The 17929-nt window shown below is 35.0% G+C and overlaps 1 protein-coding gene across 2 annotated transcripts in view; it reads right to left on the reverse strand.

Annotated features, from left to right (window-relative positions):
- AGL (amylo-alpha-1, 6-glucosidase, 4-alpha-glucanotransferase) overlaps positions 1–17929 on the reverse strand; it is a 76525-nt gene that overhangs the window by 38545 nt on the left and 20051 nt on the right. For both annotated transcript variants that reach the window (XM_061121307.1, XM_061121308.1), the window contains exons 6-19: positions 15265–15446; positions 14991–15102; positions 8986–9109; positions 8555–8657; positions 8367–8464; positions 7343–7482; positions 6119–6306; positions 4201–4324; positions 3412–3575; positions 3027–3128; positions 2760–2915; positions 2518–2668; positions 249–373; positions 49–161 (exon numbers count right to left, since the gene is read on the reverse strand). In XM_061121307.1, coding sequence (XP_060977290.1) covers positions 49–161; positions 249–373; positions 2518–2668; positions 2760–2915; positions 3027–3128; positions 3412–3575; positions 4201–4324; positions 6119–6306; positions 7343–7482; positions 8367–8464; positions 8555–8657; positions 8986–9109; positions 14991–15102; positions 15265–15446 — 1882 coding nt within the window. The remainder of the gene's footprint in view (positions 1–48; positions 162–248; positions 374–2517; positions 2669–2759; positions 2916–3026; positions 3129–3411; positions 3576–4200; positions 4325–6118; positions 6307–7342; positions 7483–8366; positions 8465–8554; positions 8658–8985; positions 9110–14990; positions 15103–15264; positions 15447–17929) is intronic.

The raw sequence follows: 17929 nt of genomic DNA on the forward strand, positions 1-17929 counted from the left end.
AGAATACGTAAAACATTTTAAATATTAAGTCAATAGCTTGAACTCTACCTGAATATAATAACACTTCCTGGAGACAAATTTTCAAATTCTATTTCTTGAATATATTCATTGGGTCCTTTTGTAGTAACTCCAGCTTGTTTAACAATTTTACTTTCATTGAGCTTGAAAAAAAATATAAAATCATTCAATAAATAATTCTAATGTCCTTAAAATGTTAAATACAGTAGTGAGATGAGAGTCCGAAGTACCTGAATATGTTCTCTAATTTCTACTGTGATGTCTGGTATTCCATTGATTGAATTAGCATCCTTCCTATAAGGTGCTGTATTTCTCTCAACAGTTCTAGCTTCAAGAACTACTTCTTCAATTTTGCCTAGGAATATATAAAAACTTTAACAAAATTTCATATTAAACCATCTGAAATTAAGAACTGCTAAAGGAGTTTTAAATCATTTAACTTAAAGTTGACTATATTAGCTAACTTTAAAAAAAAGCAATCTGAGAGTAGATAATTCTATGTAACATACAGTTTTTACATATGTTTTTAAAAAATTAACAGAACTATTTAAAAGAGATTTCATCAAGTAATAACAGTTTAGCTCTGGGAAACAATGTGAAACCTTCCTAATATTGACAGGAGAGAAAGTAGACCATTTGAAAGGCTTACATTTTAAAAATGGAATATTTCAAAGACAGAAAAAGCAGGGAAAAGTTAAAACACCCAGATCCCACTACCTCGCTTAAGAAAATATTCCAAACCCAACTGATGTCCCTGTGTTCCCTTTCTTTCCCTTCAGAGGTAACCACTACCTGCAGGTTGGTCTGCATTGATCCTGTGCATTTTTACTACATATACTTGTTTCCCTAAGCACCACATACTATTCTCCATATTTCCAAGTTTATGTAAGTGGATTCAAGTTATACATACACTTGTGCAACTTCCTTCCTGTCGGATAACACCGCAGTTTTTCAAATTTAGTTATATTGCTATGTTAGCTCTACCTCATTTATTTCAAATGCCACAGTATTCCACTGTATGAGTATACCAAAATGTATTCATTTAACCACGATTGTCATTGATTTTCCTCTACTATAAATAATGTCACAATAAATATTTTTGTGCATATTTCTTAATGGAAATGCAGGAGAGTTTCTCAGATACATACCTGGAAATAGAATTGCTAGATCAAAAGATATATAAAACTGAAACTTTATTATTTAAATAACTTGAACTTTAAGCTGTTAACCTGACAATGAAAGAGCTTCTGATCCAGAAATCTACTTCTGAAAATATACACTGAGAAAAGTACTCAAAACAAAAAGGTTATTCCTAGCGTATAATGAAATCTTAAAGAACACGGCTAAACACACACATAAATGTTAAAAATGGAATGCTAACATAATAAAATATAAAACATTCAACATAATGAAAATCACAATTATGTGGACTGACAAAATGGAAAATGTTTTAAGAATGATCACTGATCAAAAACAAAACAAAACAAAACCCTGAGATATTACTATATACACTGAGTGCAACCATGTGAAAATATATATGTATATCAGCAGCAACCAGGTGAGATTACTGAATATAAACTTGTGAACAGTTAAAAAAAAGAAATAGACATTTAACCCTAAAATTATTCAAGTTGATAACTTCTAAAAATGGGAGTTATGAATATTTTGCATTTAGCAACAAATATAGAATATGATCATTTTTGTGAGAAGCTTCATTTACTCAATTAGTCAACGGACTTGGACAGCTGCCATATGCACAGGAGCATGTTATGCCATAATATATTATATATAATAATAAATAAGGAAATTAAATACACATGTCAAGAAAACAATCAAGCACTAATAAGTATATACCTCAAGGATGCATTTTATAATGTCTGAGTGCTACAGAGACTATAATTGCTATATGCTCAGAGGACAGAGAGTTTACTGAGTACTTAGAGAAGGCTTCTCAAAGGAGGTTAAACTTTAGTCCTTGAAAGATGTAAAGAATTCATATATAAGTAGGAGTAAGGCTACTTAGGGAGCAGTGAAAATATCTATTTGGTTGAAACAGATGAGGATGGATTACAAAGTGCTTTAAATATTAAACTATTTTCCATTTTGGTTTATATATGTAAATATATGTATACATATACACAAAATACTTGGACACACACACAAATATATATGTATATACATATGTACATGAATATACATATAAATCTAGCTGGGTATAGAAGAAATACAAGTTCATTTATACAAATTAGGAGATAAGAAAATGTATTAAGATGAAAATAAAATTACAACTCAAAAAATGTTAACATTTAACAGTATTTCCAGGTTTTGTTCCATGTAGTAAAAATACGTTATCAAAAATTTGTAATTCCTTTTCTTAACTACATCTATACTTGCACTGTGTTACAACATATATGACATGTAACAACAATTTAATATTTATTATTATTAACAATTAAACAATATAATACAATCAAAACAACATTTTTTAGCTCACATTACCAGGGATGCACATTTGAGGCACTTCCTTGCTGTAAAATGAAGTCTTGGGATTCCTGAAAGCAGTTCTGGAAACAGATACGACTGACTGATGGATACTGGGCGAATGTCTTGTTACAGCCACTATGTCTGCATCAACTTGATCCACATATACCTGAGAAACAGAGAAAACACATTAGTGCTCAAACTGGAAAGACTCTAAAACTGAACCTTGAGAAAGAAACCTAGAAAACGTAGCTTCTTGCCTGAATAAAACCCTTGGCTCCGAGCTCTTGGTGAAGTCTATTGATAGCACACCTGGCCGCAATAATGCCACTTTGGGAGTTAACTTCACCTGCGTTGGATGGTGATGCTGCAGGATTCCATTTGGTGTAAAACCGCTCTTCAGAAACTACTGAAATCTGAGCAAAATAAAAACTTAGCTATGTGCATGTTTTAATTACAATGAGAAATTTGGTAAAAATGATCAGGTTTTGGCCTTGTGGATTTTAAAAAACAACACATAAACAAACCTGGTGAGGCACTAATTCGTCATAGCCTTTAGTACTACCACTAGCACAACATGCCATGGAAACAATTGTGGTACTTGGGAGAGCATCATATGCTGACCTATGCTACAAAAGAGTAAAATGACAAAAGTTTATTTTCTTTCAAATGCAAAGTGCATCCTATAGCCCAATGAAGTAAAATGATAAGTACATAAATACATTCTGAAGATATATTCCTTTGCTTTATAACAAATAACAAACCACTCAAAAACCTTTAAATCACAATCACTTATAAATCTAAGGCACTATTTTGAGGTACTGTGGATATTACTGCCATTAAACAGCAGAGAACTAAATATCAAAACATTCAGCAAAATAAGTAAATACAAGAAACAGGAAGGATGCTTACCACAATAGGACACTCGTTATCATGGGTGATATCCATAAACAGGGCATGTGCAATAGCTGGCATTAAAGGCCTCAAACAGGGCTGAACAAAGGATCCAACAGGTTCTCCTCCGTATCGGTAAACTAATCTGCCCTCTTCATGGCTATCGTACGCACTCATTGCCTCTGCAAAGCATTACAGAATATTTTAACAATCTTCATTACCTACATTAATTACAATCTTCATTAATCTACATTAGCAATGTCCAAAAGCAGATTAGATTTTGTATTGTGACTGATTTTCAAAAACAGATCACAAAAATATTATCAAAAATAAAATTGATTTAAACATTTAAACAAATGTCCATCAGTTTAAATGACAAAAAAGTCTCTTCTGCAACTTAACCAGAGAAACAGCTCGTGCGGTAAAAAACGGAATATATGCTGCTTATTAGGCTGTTGGTTATATAAAATCTATGGAGAAAAATCTCAATATTACATCATTTAGGTAGATAGAGATGAAAAACAGATTTATATATTTTCAACAACAAAAAACTGATTTTGTTCAAGAGTCATCAATTCGTTCCATTGGTCTTTCAAGTTAAAATGAGATATCTTACCTCAAAGTAGAAATTTTCACTGATGAAAACAGGGATTCAGTTATATTAAGAAATTTTGAGTAGACTGTTTAAAAGAACAATAACTATGCTGAGCATTATTAAACACTGTACATAAAGCTATTAAATGCCTTTTAATCTACTTAAACAAAAACTGAAGCTTTAGATGGGAAAAATACTTTCAATGAGCCTACCTCTTATTAAGGAACTAATGCCCAGTCTAGTAACAAAGACATTGTCCAGGTCTTCACTTCCTGTGAACAGTTCAGCTACTACATATAAATTGGGTTGCAATTTCCTAGCAGCATCCAACATGTACTGCAAAAAGCACAGTCACAAAATAACAGAAAGAGAAAAGCAAGATGGTGTTGCGGAAGGAGAGGAGGCAAGACTAGGCATGGATTTGACACAGGAAAATACCATGTAGCAAGACAAAATGGAAATCCAAGAGAATTTCCAAATAAATTTAATTGTGCATAAGTAAGAAAACATAAAATGGACCAATACATACAGGAAACAAAAGAATGTATAAAGCGAATACAACAGTTAAAAAGGAAGATTAGATTTTGCAGATGGGACACAAAAGGGGGAAAAAAAGGAAGAAGAAAAATGTTAGTGTCACTTAAAAAATGTAAACCATAATACTGCAAGTCTGCTAGGCTTTCCAAATCCTATTTTATGTTTTATTTTTAATATCTTTAATTAGTCTATTAATTTCCAGGCCCTTGACTAAACTATAAATGATATATTACCCGCTGGTGCGTCATTTAGCTATTGTAAAGATTAGGTCTGACTAGACTGAAGCCAGTTTTTCCTGCAGATGATAATAAACTCCTTTTTTTTCCCCCCTGGCCATGCTATGTGGCTTGCTAAATCTTTGTTCACTGACCAGGGACTGAACACAGGCCACGGCAGTGAAAACACGGAGTTCTAACCACTGGACTGCCAAGGAATTCCCCAAAACTTCTAATCAGAAATCAGATCAGTTAAAAAAAAAATTTTGAACATTTGCACAAACGCTAAAAAAATACTTGAAATTCTAACACGTAAGACCCCAGAGGATTTTTAAACTTAAAATTAAGCAAATTAAATTTTAGTATTCTAAGTTTTGCTATATGTTATCACCATCTTACAAGTGTATTACTAAAGGCATACATTAAAAAAAAACTCTGCTTTTTTTTGAAGCTAAAAATGTTCTACTACCTTAACTAAAGTTCATTAAATTCTTCCAAATCAAAGCAATTTTTCATCACAGGACTTGAAACATATGCATTATAATACTGCTTTAAAATGACAGAAATAGATGTTTTTCAGTTAAGCACACATTCCATAGAACACTAACTTGTCACTAGGAAACTTTCAAAGATCTTACAAATAGAATGAAAATCTAAAGTGTTTACAAAGCTGTAAACATAAATGATAATGCTATAAATTTATAAAATTTATAGCGCTTATAGTATTATGTAAAATTTATAGCATTATCTTTTATGAAGCATAAAAGATAATGCTATAAATGTTGGCATTGCTTAAGTTACTATAAAAAACCTGAAGAGGGAAAGAAAATTTTAATGTTTACATTTGCATATAATTACATTTCCATATGATAATGAAAATTGAATCAGTGAGACAAACTATCTTCAACATGCTGTAATGCTAGTGTTTAAATAATTGTTATCATATGAAATAAGCTATATGACTTCACAGTGGCTACTAATGTATTGAAACCAACCTAATGATAAGAATAAGACAAATTAATATTTATATATTGTTAAATTATTAATAAGGTTAATTCTTTAAAAATATTAACATTAAAATATTGATAATATTTTACTAATATATATGGCATTATTGCTGTATGTGTATTATCAGAGACAATATAATGTCCCTAACTTAAATAAAAATATTAACTCAAATGTTTTATAGCCCAGTACTCCATAATATCTGCATCAAAAAATTCTCAGAATTATGCAAGTTATGCAAGCTTTAAAATACTACCACCATATTACTGTTAGCATTCAACAAGCAAAAGGAAACATGTATTTGTACACTCTCATTAAGGAAAGCTAGGAAAGAACACTGATTTCTTTAACAAGATGAGTTATTTATCTGTACCTCTGCTACATGAAGAGGGGTTGAGTGGCAGTTATCAAGACGGACGCCCTGGAAATAAGTCGCAGTGATTTCTGTGTATTTTTTCATGTGTGCCCAGAGATAAGGACAGTCCTCTGGTTTTTTCCCATAGCGTAATTTAACACTGTCTCCCCAGCAAATAAGTTCTCTCCTTAGATAAACATCTGAACCTGTTAAAAAAGGAGCTTGCTTTCAATGGTTCAAGGAATAAAATGAAAATATTTATTTCAAGGAAAAACTGTTGTTTTTAAATCACATTTATTATTTCTAACGCAAGCCATATATAGGTTAAAATTATATCTAAAATGGTATGGGATAAAGTTTTAAAAAACTGACAGTAATTTAGATCTATTTTGCTAAAACTGTACCTTACAGTCTCTTCTAAAAATGTGTGCTTAATAGTAAAAATTCAAGTTGCTTCTTAAAGGAAAAGTAATAGTAATATCATGGGCCTTTAAAGCTATACCAAAAACATTTAAAGCTCCATCTCCTGCTATCAGTCTTTGGCAATATGTTACATTAAATCCATGGTGTAGAGCAGAGTGGCATTTTTCACTTCGAATGGTTAGAAAGGAGAGGGCAGAGATACTTAAATGCAAAGCTGTATTTTTTTAAAAAATGAGACTTCTGAATTAAATTTAATGACATAAAACAGGTTTCTGATTCTGAAATGTTAAAAAATAAATACATTGATAGGTCCTCTGCAAAATTATTCCTGGCAGTGAAACAGCTATAAAAAATAAGAAGCTAGCATTAAGTAAGAGGGAATCTAAAAAAAATCGTTTTCTAGTTTAACTGTCATTCAAATACCTTAAATACTCCTCTAGCTAATGAGTGAAAATATCTCTTACAGTAAACAGTTGTAATCATACAGGTTCAAATGGCTTTTTAAAGATGCAAATGAGTACAATTGTGTACAAATGAGTTGCCCAACGTAGAACCATAATATCAAATAGATATATAAGAACTCTTCTGTTAAGGAAGAGGAGATAAGGGGTAGAAAAGGAAAGAAGGAGAAAGAAGCTGAATCTCATTCTGTCAGTCTGTTCTCTTCTCTCAAACTGTATGCACCTCTGGCATCTCCAATGAAACAATTTAGAAACCATTAGCCTACTCGGGGAACAAAATCAACAAACAATTTATATTCTGAGCTTGCCATGAACTTTTACTTCCCTGTCCATAGAGAAGTTCACAAAAAAGACATACCTGGCTCAGCAAAATTTCGAAGGGGATCATCTCCCATTACCCATCCATTATGTGCCATCAGAAAACAAGCTTTATTTGGGACATGAATCATTGACTCTTCTGCAGAGAAGGATATGTCTTCAAAAGGGAAAGTAAAATATCTAGGGAGATACAATGAAGTATGAAATTCATGCAGAGAAACTCCTTGGAGAAAATCTGAATTAATACCATTAAAATTAAACTTTGCCCCTAATGAATAGAATAGATAAGATTAGTTTGACACCATTTATAAGAAATAAGAAATAAACTTCAATACAGGTGAAAAAATCATCAGAAATTTTGAGTAAATCTAGTAGGGTTTGAGAAATTGAGTGAGTATTATAGTATATCTGATTTAACATTCTAAGTAATAACTTTAAAAATCTCATAGAATGACTAAGAAAATCACTAAAGTATTGACATTATTTTGCAAGTTTTTACTATGCTTCAGTTGCCTGATCTCTGCTGTACATTACTTATAAGAAGCTAAATACTTGCTTAATTTGCTTAACACTGAAATTATTAGTAAGTATGCAGTCCTCCAGAAACATGAATCTAAATGATTATAAATTGGTTCATATTGATGATAGTTTCTCTAACTAAAGATTTGCCTAACAAAATTAATTAATATTAAGCCTGAAGTGAAGTGAAGTCGCTCAGTTGTGTCCGACTCTTTGCGACGCTGTGGACTGTGGCCCACCAGGCTCCTCCATCCATGGGATTCTCCAGGCAAGAATACTGGAGTGGGTTGCCAGTTCCTTCTCCAGGGAATCTTCCCAACCCAGGGATCGAGCCCAGTTCTCCCGCATTGCGGGCAGACGCTTTAACCTCTGAGCCACCAGGGAAGCCCTAATACTAAACCTAGTTACCAGATCAAAACTGCTATTTCAATTTAAGAAACATACTGGGTCACACATTAGAGGAAATTCAAATTTAGGTTAATTTGAAGAGTTTAATACAATTTTCAATTTTTAACCTTTCATGAGAAGAAAACAAAATGGAATACCTGGTAACCAAAGGATGTTTTCGAGTAACAGGTCCTAGTTTAGGACCATGGCCAGCCAGTCGTTCATAAAACACATTTCCCAAAAGGCAATTGACTGCCTAGAAAACATGAACTTATGTCAATAACAGCAGCAAAAAACAGTATTAAAACTCAAAGAAAAACAGCAGTTCAAAAGAAGTAGGTAAAACCTGTTCGTGATGATAGTTCATGAGTTGATGTTTCTCTGAATTTAATTCCTCAATTCTCTTCCTGAACCAATTGCAGCATTCGTTAATTGCGGCTGGCCCATTGCTTGAAGTAGATAAAGCAATACAAACAATATTTAATGGTTCTACAAACTCTACATTTGAAATTTTTCTAATACGGGTCATAGAAACTTTAAATATATTCATCAGGACCTTAATTAAGACTTAAGAAATTTTCCAGTTGTATACATTTTTACCACAAAAGGGGAAAAGTCATGTGTTGGAAGTAGTAGTTATAGTGAATTACTTTATTTCATTTTCTATTCAGGCTGTTAACAAATAGCATAAAAATAATACCATAAATGTAATAAGAATAGTTGTAAAGGTTTACAAGTAATATTATTCTTTAGTATGTAGTAAAATATAAAACATACTCATGTGGTATGAAAGTTGCTAGAGCAACATTCATATCTACAGTACAGCCAAGCCGTCTGTATTCAGGATCCTGAATTATCTTAAGGTGGTGATTTGGATCAGGCCTTGTTGTTTTCCTATTTTCTGAAAGAAAGAAAATATTACATCTTAAATGCAGATATGTATAAGGAGATTATAACTGTTACTTATTTCATATTTTTAATTTATTGTTTTTTTCTTAGAAAATAAAAGAACTATTTATTTCATAAGCATTCCTTCCTTCCTCCCTATGTATCCTTCTGCAAAAACCTAATGCGCGCGCACACACACACACACACACACACACAGAAGGAAAGAGACAGAGAGGCGGGGCTGGGTAAAGAGGAGAGAGAGATGCTGACTGGGGGGAAAAAAAAAAACACTGCAGAAGAAAAACACAGTAATTCCTGCCAGTTCAACCCCAGTCCCACCTTTCTGCTTCAATTAGTATTCAGGTATTCTATACATTTTTTAGGGCACTAAAGATGCTCAATTCAGTCGCTCAGTCGCGTTCGACTCTGTGATCCCATGGACTGCAGCACGCCAGGCCTCCCTATCCATCATCAACTCCCGGAGCTTATTCAAACTCATGTCCATTGAGTCGGTGATGCCATCCAACCATCTCATCCTCTGTCATCCCCTTCTCCTCCTGCCTTCAATCTTTCCCAGCATCAGGGTCTTTTTCAATGAGTCAGTTCTTCCCATTAGGTGGGCAAAGTATTGGAGTTTCAGCTTCAGCATCATTCCATTCAATGAATATTCAGGACTGATCTCCTTTAGGATGGACTGGTTGGATCTCCTTGGAGTCCAAGGGACTCTCAAAAGTCTTCCCCAACACCACAGTTCAAAAGCATCAATTTTTTGGTGCTCAGTTTTCTTTACAGTCCAATTCTCACATCCAAACATGATCACTGGAAAAACCATAACCTTGACCAGATGGACATTTGCTGGCAAAGGAATGTCTCTGCTTTTTAATATGCTGTCTAGGTTGGTCATAACTTTTCTTCCAAGGAGCAAGCGTCTTTTAATTTCATGGCTGCAATCACCATCTGCAGTGAAATTGGAGCCCCCAAAAATAAAGTCTGTCACTGTTTCCCCAACTATTTGCCATGAAGTGATGGGACAAGATGCCATGATCTTAGTTTTCTAAATGTTGAGTTCTAAGCCAACTTTTTCACTCTCCTCTTTCACTTTCATCAAGAGGCTCTTTAGTTCTTCACTTTCTGCCATAAGGGTGGTATCATCTGCATATCTGAGATTATTGATATTTCTCCCAGCAATCTTGATTCCAGCTTGTGCTTCATCCAGCACAGCATTTCTCGTGATGTACTCTGCATATAAGTTAAATAAGCAGGGTGACAATATACAGCTTTGACGTACTCCTTTTCCTATTTGGAACCAGTTTGCTGTTCCAAGCACAGTTCTAACTGTTGCTTCCTGACCTGCATACAGATTTCTCAGGAGGCAGCTCAGGTGGTCTGGTATTCCCATCTCTTTAAGAATTTTCCACAAGTTTGTTGTGATCCACACAGTCAAAGGCTTTGGCATAGCCAATAAAGCAGAAATAGATGTTTCCCTGGAACTTTCTTGCTTTTTTGATGATCCAGCGAATATTGGCAATTTGATCTCTGGTTCCTCTGCCTTTTCTAAATCCAGCTTGAACATCTGGAAATTCATGGTTCACGTACTGTTGAAGCCTAGCGTGGAGAATTTTGAGTATTACTTTGCTAGTGTGTGAGATGAATGCAATAGTCTGAGCATTCTTTGGCATTGCTTTCTTTGGGATTGGAATGAAAACTGATCTTTTCCAGTCTTGTGGCCGCTGTTGAGTTTTCCAAATTTGCTGGCATATTGAGTGCAGCACTTTCACAGCATCTTTTAGGGTTCGAAAGAGCTCAACTGGAATTTCATCACCTCCACTATCTTTGTTTGTAGTGATGCTTCCTAAGGCCCACTTGACTTCACATTCCAGGATGTCTGGCTCTAGGTGAGTGGTCACACCATCATAGTTATCTGGGTTATTTTTGTATAATTCTTCTGTGTATTCTTGCCACCTCTTCTTAATATCTTCTGCTTCTATTGGGTCCATACCATTCTGTCCTTTATTGTGCCCATCTTTTCACAAAATGTTCCTTTGGTATCTCTGATTTTCTTCAAGAGATCTCTAGTCTTTCCCATTCTATTGTTTTCCTCTATTTCTTTGCATTGATCCCTGAGGAAGGCTTTCTTGTCTCTCCTTGCTATTCTTTGGAACTCTGCATTCAAATGGGTATATTTTCCCTTTTCTCCTTTGCTTTTTGCTTCTCTTCTTTTCTCAGCTATTTGTAAGGCCTCCTCAGGCAACCATTTTGCCATTTGGCATTTCTTTTTCTTGGGGATGGTCTTGATCCCTGTCTCCTATACAATGTCACGAACCTCCGTCCATAGTTCTTCAGGCACTCTATCAGATCTAATCCCTTGAATCTATTTGTCACTTCCACTGTATAATCATAAGGGATTTGATTTAGGTCACACCTGAATGGTCTAGTGTTGATGGTACACATTTACTTAAGGATGTTGATGGTATACATTTTCTTCCCAGGTGCTACCAAAGACACTAACTTTAGGAGTTCTTTTTACTCAAAGATTGCTTTCTATTTTAAAACTTAAGTCTTATTAACAACTTGACTTTCTCTGAAAGAAGCAGACAAGTTTGTTTTTTGTTTTTTCCTTTTCACCAACTAGCATTCTCTTCTTACATAATAATAAAAAATGAAAAAAGTAAATAAATGCTTTGTAGGGGGAGTTTTCATTCTTATTCCGAAACTTGTTCCTAGTAAATCAGTGGAAAATTGCCTCCACTGGGTTTGATTTTACTTTAGTTAATTAATATCTGGCTTATTCTAAATGAAATGGCTTATAAAAGTGTAAACAAAGTAAAACAAATATTAAATAGATTTAAAGATGTAGTTTCTGAGGTAAATTTGGAAGAGTAACATACCTGAAAAATGCCAAGAAGTGTTTTAAAAAGAGGTAAAACTACACAATCAGTGTATATTATAAAAGTGTTTAGTAGTGCTAGATTAAAAGACAGATCACTGGAATAGCATAGATAACAGGCACATGAATATTCAGCATATGATTATACATTATGAAGTATTATCGTGGTATCCCAAACCAGTTTAAAAGGATGGAATATCAACCCAGTATCACTTTTTAAAACAAAAATAAAGTTAATATCTTCTTTATATAAATTCCAGGTATATTAAATATTTAAAAGTAAACTGTAAATAAGATTTTCAGAAGAAAACAGAATGTTGTTTGAAGGTCTAGGCACAATGTGAAATTAGAAGCCACAGAAGAAAAGATCAATAAATTTGGGTACAGTGAGGGGAGGAAACCACAGTAAACAAGGATTAAAAGATCAACAGCATAATAGGAGGATATAGCTGAGGCTACTATAATAAGGAACCACCAGTTACAATAAGTCAATATGAAAAAGACGAGCAACCCAACAGAAAAATAGGGGAAGAACATTAAAAGGCAATTAATGGAAGAATTATAAATGGCTAATTAACACATGAAAAGATATTTCATTCATAACCAAAGAAATAAAAATAAAAATAATGAATATTTTGCCTATTGACAAAGATTAAATGGTATCTAATGTTGATGATGTTATAGTTAGTGATAACATAAACTGGTACAACTTGTATTGAAAAGCAATTTGACAACATCTATTACAAATTTATCATTAAATTTGTATACTCTTTGACCTATGAATTCTGTCTAACAATTTGTTCTACTGATTTAGTCCCAAAGCAAGTAAAGTTAACATGCACAAGGATTTATTTTCTATAGTATCACTTGTAAGAATATAGGTTACTCTAGATCCAGGGCTTGCTATGTTTACCACTGAATCCCCCTACCTGGAAGAGTGCCTCGCACATAATAGGTGATTCAATAAATATGTATTAAATGAATGAATGAGAAATGAACTACAAATAATTTACCAAAATGGTTAAAAGAAATTCAAGTACTTTAAAGCAGTGTATTGCTATCTAGAAGTTAAAAAGAAATAATTAGCTGTAATAAGATCATGTTGTCAACTTGTTAAACAGTCTGTATACTGCAGTCTTATTTGTGTATAAAATAGATATAAAAGAACAACTTGTTAAACAGTCTGTATACTGCAGTCTTATTTGTGTATAAAATAGATATAAATATAAAACTTATGAATGTAATTTACAGTACCTAACTATATAAAATTGGATTTTCTTTCAAAAAAGAGTCTGAAAAGAAACACAAGAGACTATTAAATAATAGTTCCTTCTAGTAAGTAGATTTTGGAGGAGAGGAAGTTACATATTCTATTTATTATATATTTGTCCTGTTTGGCTTTTTTTCTTTACTATGAGCATACATTATTGCAAATAAATAATACAGTTTATAAATATCAGAGGAAAGGGAAAATGGAGGTACTTCAGTAAGATAAAACATGAAGGAAAGATAATATTAAAAATTCATGTATTAAGATGTTACACAAATGTGAAGGCTGGAAGAGTGAACCTGACCCGAAGCTTCCAGGGCCTCAAACATAATGGCTTTGACTTTGAAGGCAGTGTTTCTGGGCCTTACTCAAGCTCAACTTTCTGGATAAGGAAGAGGATTTCTTATTTTAAGAGCCTTCAAAGATCCTTGCTCTTAGGTTGTCCTATACTAACTGTAGATATATTCTTTATAATTTCTCTAATTAGCTTCCTAAAAAATCCTAATTTCTCTTTTGGCATGGTTTTTCCTATCCTACTTTGTCAGTGGCACAGTGATTAACTTCTTAAGGTTAATTTTGTCCTTAACTGGAGATTTGTTTCTTTACCTTTGCTACTGGCTAGTATCTGAGTCAGTCCACTAGTGGTTAGGTGGCCTTAATGGTGCGCATGTGAATGCTAGGTGGCTTCAGTCATGTCTGACTTTTGGCGACCCTATGGATTGTAGCCTGCCAGGCTCCACTGTCCATGGGATTCTCCAGGCAAGAATACTGCAGTGGGTTGCCATGCCCTGCTTCAGGAGATCTTCCCGACCCAGGGATGGTACCCATGTCTCTTACATCTCCTGCATTGGCAGGTGGGATCTTTACCACTAATGCCACCTGAGAAGCCCAGTGTTAAAGGTAGGTACCATTAACTAGAACTCAGTTAAATTAACTGAGGTACCATCAACTACCTCAGTTAAGATTCCTACATTAGCCAACAGAAGACTATCACATCTCTCAGTTTTGAAGCCTGTTTCAAGTTTTTGGCGGCTGAAATAATCTGTTCTATTTACCTGCCATGTTAAACATTCATTTAACAAATGTATATTGAGCTGTATGGTATTCTGAGCATTGTGCTAAGGAATCAATATAAGAAGCAGTCCCCAAGGGAAATAATTGTTTATTATGAAAGAACTGATGCTTTTGAACTGTGGTGTTGGAGAAGACTCTTGAGAGCCCCTTGGACTGCAAGGAGATCCAACCAGTCCATCCTAAAGGAAATCAGTCCTGAATATTCATTGGAAGGACTGATGCTGAAGCTGAAACTCCAATACTTTGGCCACCTCATGCGAAGAACTGACTAACTGGATAAGACCCTGATGCTGGGAAAGATTGAAGGTGGGAGGAGAAGGGGATGACAGAGGATGAGATGGTTGGATGGCATCACTGACACGATGGACATAAGTTTGAGTAGGCTCTGGGGATTGGTGATGGACAGGGAGGCCTGGTGTGCTGCAGTCTATGGGATCGCAAAGAGTCGGACATGACCGAGCGAATGAACTGAACTGAACTGAATGGCATGGCCTTTACAGATCTCTGCTAACTCACAGATAGCTTCCAGAATCATAGTGTTAGAGCATCAAAAATAACACAAATACCATATAATAATAACAAATTTAATACTGTGTTAACCAACAGAAGAGTAATAGTAAATTTCTTAAAATTGATAGTAACATTCTAGTGTATAACCTTTACCTTGTGTAAGAAGTCCTCTAAATTGCTCGACTGCTTTGTGAACATCTACTTGGAAAAATTCCCAGAGTTGAATCTTTGGATAAATATCCTCCCAAATTATTTTTCGAATGCACTGAAAAATATTAATAGTTAGAACACATATTTAAAATCATTTTACTAAGTATTAATATTTAGCACCTTAAAAGACAGGTTCTAAATGATCTTCGAAAGGACACTTAATTTATACTTTAGAAATTATGTACTAAAAGTGTGGTATTCCTCTATACATACTGACATTCATTTGATGATCATTTTCAATCAAAGCAGGTACTCCTCTGTCTTTGTATTTCCCTTCTGCAACGTCACAGGATAAATGCCAAAGTGCTCTGTCTAAGACCCAGGCAGGTTTTAAGTGTGGGGAATTCACAAGGTTATATGCACTTTCTGGATGTTCCTGGAGCCATCTACTATTAGCAGCTTAAAGAAAAAGGAAACATAAAGGATTATCATGTAATTAGACTGAAGTTCGGTTTAAAGCTGAAATAAAATATCAACATCTGTCACTCATTTTCTTATATGTTAGATATCAATATTTTATAATGATGCTGTAGTAGTATGAAAACAACTTTTTGGTTATGGTATCCTATCATCTATTTCACCATACATTTTTCTTTTCTGTTGTAAGAGTTTTTAACTGACAGTAAATAGGATCAACACTGATTCATTATATCATCATATTTACTATTATGGTGGGGGTTAAGAAGGGTCTTGTCCTCTGTCTGTTTTGGTGGTCCTTAGGAGAACAATATTTTGGAATGCTCCTTCTAAACCCAAAGGACCTCTTTCCCTTTAAGGTAGACTGGGCTTTTGCCCTGACTTCAAGTTCTCTGACCTTGTTAAAGCAGAAAGTTACCTGCATCTTCAACTCTGGTTTAGGCTTCTCAGTGTCTGGCTGCTCAGTTGTAGGGCAGGAAAAGAGCCCCTGAAATTTATTCTCCCTCGAAGCTCCTCCTTCTTACTTCTGGTCTCCTAAGTGATAGACCCTTCTTCAGCCCCATCTAGCTCTAGATTCTAGATTTTGCATCCAAAATGTCATTTATATTTCCCCCGCTACATATCATGTCTTTTTTTGTTATCTGAAGGGGGAGGGAGGTGAGATTCTTTCTTCTGGATCTTTAAATATGCTTGTACCTCCCCAAAGCTATGAATACAAATGCACATCTTATCTAAATACAGTTATTTTCCGAAGTTCTGCAGCGTCTATTAGTATCAAGACCAAACACCTTGAAAACCAACCTGCACCTACTGCTTCCACTTTCTCCCCACACTCTCATTTTCTTCCCACTGCACTCTGCTCCCTTATTCACTCAACCATCTACGTGTTATGGAAGCTCTACCCCTGTTGCTCTACTCCAGGCAGATGTGGCCAATATGGCAATGCCCTCTCCTCCCAACTCCTTGTCTAGGGTTAGTTTCATTCTGGGAGACAGGCTGCCTGTTTCTCATTCCCTCTAGCTCCAAGCTGTAAAAGCTCTATTCCAGGTTGCAGGCAGAGAAAACCTTGACTCTTTTCCTTCACCAAATGCCAATGTGTAGGGTAACTGTCCTTCTCGAGCTGTGGGGGGCCCAGAATACTAAGGCTCTATTTGCCCCCCAGACCTGGAGCTTGCTCATAAGGAGGAGGTTCCACATGGGAGAGACAACCAAGAAGATCAGAGACTGATGCCTCCTGCCTGAATACAGTCAGAATGGCTGCCCCAGGAAAAGTGGGCAGTGGCACAGGTGTTCTGCTCAAGAGGCATGACAGGCATTAAGGTTGAAGAGCTCTGCCTAAAAGGACTGAATTTATTTGGCAGAGTGAGTGGAGAACTCTGTGCCTAACAGTGTTGTTGAAAATAACAGAGACCTTGATGAGGAGCAGTTAAGAGAATGCTAATAGCTCCATGATACAAGAAAAACATTAGAACGACCAGAAATTTCATAGAGAGAACCGGGGAAAGAGAATTGCTGAGAAGAACCCTACTGGGACCACTGGCAACTATGGGGTTTGGGAAGGCTGGATATGTGTGCTAGGCACCTACTCAGGGGCATCCTGGAAGGACATTAGACTTGAAAGCATTCCTCAAACCACATACACACCCATCAACACAAGACAGAAAGTCCCTGGCAAAGGGACTTAAATACAACCTCTAACCAAACACTGAGTGAACAATGAAGTACACCCTGACCCAGGGTGAGCTCTAGGAAGCTGGCATTAAAAACAAGTTGCATTCACCTTTGGCAGTCTGGAAGACCTTGTGCATGTACAAGGCTAAGCCGTCTTAGCAGTGGTCAGAGAGGGACCTCCAAGCTAACAGTTCAGGTTTATCTTTTTCCATCCTTTTATGGGCAAACTATTTGTATCTTTGAATTTAAAGTATGTGGCATGTAGACAGAATATATTTGAATTTTTTTTGACTCTGACAATACCTTCTTTCAAGATATTACTTTCAAGATTCCCTAAGTCTTTGGCTTTCAAAATGTTTCCTATGATGTGTCTGAGTGTGGTTCTCTTTTGTTTAGGGTTCTTGGAGGTTCCTGAGTCTTAGAATGTGTAAACTGATGCTGAAGGTTTCCACTCTTTCCTCTCCTTCTGGTATTTCCAAATCCTGCATTCCACTGAAGCTCTGTTCATTTTTATCTTTTTTTCTTTCTGCTCTTTACATTGCATAGTCACTGTTCACTAATCCTTTCTCCTGTCAACTCAAGTATACTGCTGAACAGCGGTCACTGAATTTTTCAGTTTGGTTATTTACTTTTCAATTTCAGAATTCTCATTTAGGTCTTTTAAAATTTTTTTAATCTATTTATGATATTCTTTCTTGATGGGATATCATCATAAAATCCTCCTTTACAGCTTTAAGTTGGTTTCCTTCAGTTCTCTAAATACATTTATAATACTTGCTTTAAAGTCTGTTTCA

The sequence above is a fragment of the Dama dama genome, chromosome 20, assembly GCF_033118175.1.
Source record: "Dama dama isolate Ldn47 chromosome 20, ASM3311817v1, whole genome shotgun sequence".
Taxonomy (NCBI): domain Eukaryota; kingdom Metazoa; phylum Chordata; class Mammalia; order Artiodactyla; family Cervidae; genus Dama; species Dama dama.